Here is a 4247-nt window from a genome sequence, read left to right on the forward strand (position 1 = left end):
AGTGCTAAGCAATGACGATCTCTAATAAAAGAGATTTCATATCTTGCCTTGACTGTCAATTGCATTTTTTTTTTCAAAATCCCAATCATCAACATCCTGGAGAGGACCATTGAAATGAAACTTAACTGAACCTGCCACATAAATACTGGGGCTGAAAGAATATGGCAGAGACTTGGTATTCTACAGCGAGTGGCTCACCTAATTCGCCAATGTCCATCCACCACTAAGAGCCAAGTCAGGAGAGTGATGACATTTTCTTCACTTGCCTGGACATGGAGCTAATCTTCCCTTCTTTTTCTCATCTCCTTGCTTATCTTCATCTCTTGCCTCTACCTTTTCCCACTTGCCACCATGACCTTTCCTCTCTCTTCCTTTCTCTCTGCCTCTCCTTTTCCTCTTCCCTTCCTCTCCTCTTCTCTCAGCTGAGCTGGCTTGACCTGAATACTGCACGTAGACTTTACCCACTGTGATCAATACCACAGGGTGTAGTACATTACATTTTCTATCAACTTTTGCCATTGTGCATCCTGTTGCTTGTAGAGATGCTGCAGAGCCACCACTGGTAGGAGGACCTAATTACATAATGAGTTTATATAAAAACAACATCTTGCATTTAACATAATATCACATTCCAAGTTGCATTGGAGCATTATGAAACAAACTATGGCATTCAATCACATAAGGAGATACAAAGTCAGCTGACTATAAACTTAGTAAAAGAGATAAGCTTGAAGGAGGGTCTTAAAGGAGGAAGATAGGTGAAGGGGAGGGTGCTCCAGTATTTAGGATCTAGGCAATTAAAAGCATGGCCACCAATGGGGTGGTGATTAAAATTGGGATGGTTAGGAGGCCAGAATTTGATGAGTGCAGAAAACCTGGAGCTTTATGGGCTGAAAGAGATTACAGAGATAGGGAAGGGCAAGGCCGTGGTGGGATCTGAAAACCAGAATGAGGATTTTAAAATCAAGAATGGGTTTGAATGGGAGGCAGTGTAGTTAGTGAGCACAGGGGTAATAGGTGAAAGGGACTTGATGTGAGTTAGGACACAGCAGAATGTTGGATGTCCTTCAAATTACAGAGGGTAAAGTGTGGGAGGCCAACCATGAGTTGGAATAGTCACGTCTCGAGGGAACAAAGGCCTGAATGAAGTTTCAGCAGCAGATGAACTCAAGCAGGGGCAAGATTCCGCAGTTACCGAGGGGTCAACAGACAATCTTAGAGGTGCCACAAATATGACATCCCAAGTGCATTTTGGGATCAAATATGACACCAAGGCTGCAAACTGGTTTAGTCTCCTTGCCCAGGAGAGGGATGGGTTTGTAGCAAGGATCAAAAACAATAACGTCAGTCTTCCTAATGTTTAATTGGTGGAAATGTTTGCTCCCCCAGTAATGAATGCTGGATGAACAGTCTGATAATTTTGCAACTGTGCTGAAGTTGAGTGAGCTGTTGGTGAGGTAAATGTGGGTGGCTTCAGCAAACATGTGAAAACCAATATTATGCTTTTAGATGATCTCACGGAGTGGCAACATTTAGATGAGAAGTGGGAATGGATGAAGGATAGACCCGTGGGGACAGTGGACGTAAAGGTTTGGGAGCAGGAAGAGAATCCATTGCAAGTCGTTAGAGTCGTAGAATCATAGAATCCATACAGTGCAGAAGGTGGCCATTTGGCTCATCATGCCTGCACCAACAACAATCCCACCCAAGCCCCATCCCCTGCAACCTCACATTTCTACCTTGCTCGTCCCCCTGACACTAAGGAGCAATTTTCCATGGCCAATCAACCTAACCTGCGCATTTATGGAGTGTGGGAGGAAACCGGAGCACCCGGAGGAAACCCATGCAGACATGGAGAGAATGTGCAAACTCCACACAGACAGTGACCCAAGGCTGGAATCGAACCAGGCTCCATGGTACTGTGAGCAGCAGTGCTAACCACTGAGCCACCATGCCACCCATTCCCTGCTTATGATTAGGTTGACAAGAATGGAACTAGATGAGAGCAGTTCCACCCAGCTGAATGGCAGTATATAAGTGTTGGAGGAGGATAGTATTGGAGCTGCGGGGTGACAAGTCCCTGGGTCCTGATGGACTTCATTCTAGTGTCTCAAAAGAAGTGGCGTGTGAGATAGTTGATGCATTGGTTTTAAATTTAAAATGCTTTCTGGAAGGTTCCAAATAGAGAGAATATAACTCCTTTATTCAAAAAGGGAGGAAGACAGAAAGCAAGAAGCTACAAGTAGGATAGCTTGACATTTGTCATAGGGAAAGTCTCAGAAACTATTATTAAAGATGTTATAGCAGGGCATTTTGATAAATTCAAGGCGATTAGGCAGAGTCAACATGGTTTTATGAGGAATAGATCATGTTTGACCAATTGATTGGAGTTCTTTAAGGAATAAGCACGTGCTATGCGTAATGGGGAACTGGTGGATGTACTTTACTTAGATTGCCAGAAGACATTTGATGAGGTTAATCAAATCCTTTAATCAAAGGTTACGGTGGAAAATAAAAGTTCATGGATTAACATATTGGCATGGATAGTAGATTAGCTAGCTAACAAGGGCTGAGAGTAGGCATAAATGGGTCATTTTCTGGTTGGCAAGATGTAATGAATGGTGTGCCACAGGGATCAGTGCTGTTGCCTCAAGGTTTTATAATTTATATCATGAAGGGACTAAAGGTATGGTTACTAAATTTGCTAATGATGACAATAGATAGGAAAGTAAATTGTGAAGTGGGCATAAGGAGATATAAAGGGATATAGTTTGGTTAAGTGAGTGGGCAAAGATCTGGCAAATGGAGTATAATGTGAGAAAACGTGAATTTGTCCATTTTGGAAGGAAGAATAAAGAAGTAGATCGAACGGTGAGAGATTGCAGATCTCTGAGATTCAGAGGGATCTGGGTGTCCTAATGCATGAATCACAAAAGTTTAGTATGTAAATAGATACAGCAACTGCTTAGGAAAGCTAATAGAATGTTATTATTTATTGCAAGGGGAGTTGAATACAAAAGGTTGGAGGTTACACTTCAGTTATTCAGGGCATTGGTGAGACACACCTGGACTATTGTGTACCATTTTGATATCCTTAATTACAGAAGGTTGTAAATACATTGGAGGCATTTCAGAGAAGGTTTACTAGACTAATACCTGGAAAGGGAGAGCTGTCTTATGAGGAAGGGTTGGACAGGCTAGGCTTGTCTCTGCTAACTCCTCAAGGAGTTTAGAAGAGTAAGAGGCAACTTAATTGAAACATATACAATCATGAGGGGTCTTGACAGGGTGAAAGTAGAAAGGATGTTTCCTCTATGAGAGAATCTAGAACGACGGGTCACTGTTTAAAAATAAGAGGCCACTCATTTAAGACAGAAATGAGGAGAATTTTTTTTCTGAGGGTGTTAGTCTTTGGAATTCAGTTCTCTAAAAGGCAGTGAAAGCAGAGTCTTTGAATACTTTTAAGGCAGAGATGGATAGATTCTTGGCAAGCAAGGGGGTGAAAGGTTATCGGAGTAGGCGGGAATGTGAAGTTGAGGTTACAATCGGATCAACCATGATCTTATTGAATGACGGAGCAGGCTCAAGGGGCTGAGTGGCCTACTCCTGCTCCTAATTCAAATGTTCAGTGTTTGGTGTGGTCAACTGTCAAACAAAGCTGTAGACAGGCCAAGAAGGACCAGAAGGGCTCTTTTACCTTTGTCACAGTCACTTAGGGTGTTGTTTGTGACTTAGAGTACCACCATTTCAGTACCCTAGCAGAGTGTAAACCTGATTGGAGGGATTCAAACATGGAGTTCTGGGAAAAATGGCCATAGTTTGGGAGGCGACAACACAAAGGACTATGGATTGACAAGGGAGATTGGAGAAAGGGCATTGTTTGCAAGGACATCAAGATTAAGAAGTGTTTCTTGAGAAGGCTGATGATAGAGGAGAGATGCAAGACCTAAAGAGAGGTAACTGTGAACAATATAGATTAACGTGGAAGCTATGTGGTCAAATATTTCGTGGAATTAAGTTTAGTTGAGCAGGTGTTAGGGCTCATGGACAAGATGATTTGAGAAGGGAATAAGGGGAGACGGGAGAGAAACTAGAGCAATTTGAGAGTTCAGGGCTTGGGCAGGTAGGAACTTTAAAATAATTTGGTTAGATGGGCTAGGGAAAAGATGGAACATGGAGGGGTAGCTGATTGAATGGTCTTGAACTTGGTCATATATGAACATACAAATTAGGAGCAAGAGTGGGCC

General features: G+C 42.6%; 1 protein-coding gene across 1 annotated transcript in view; it reads right to left on the reverse strand.

Moving 5' to 3' along the window:
* Nucleotides 1–258: 258 nt before the first annotated feature.
* Nucleotides 259–4247, reverse strand: part of LOC144500854 (enolase 4-like) — a 45349-nt gene continuing 41360 nt past the window's right edge. Inside the window, exon 4 of the mRNA XM_078224329.1 lies at nt 259–559. Within this exon, the coding sequence (XP_078080455.1) occupies nt 259–559 (301 nt within the window). The remainder of the gene's footprint in view (nt 560–4247) is intronic.

The sequence above is a fragment of the Mustelus asterias genome, chromosome 11 (genome assembly GCF_964213995.1).
Source record: "Mustelus asterias chromosome 11, sMusAst1.hap1.1, whole genome shotgun sequence".
NCBI lineage: Eukaryota > Metazoa > Chordata > Chondrichthyes > Carcharhiniformes > Triakidae > Mustelus > Mustelus asterias.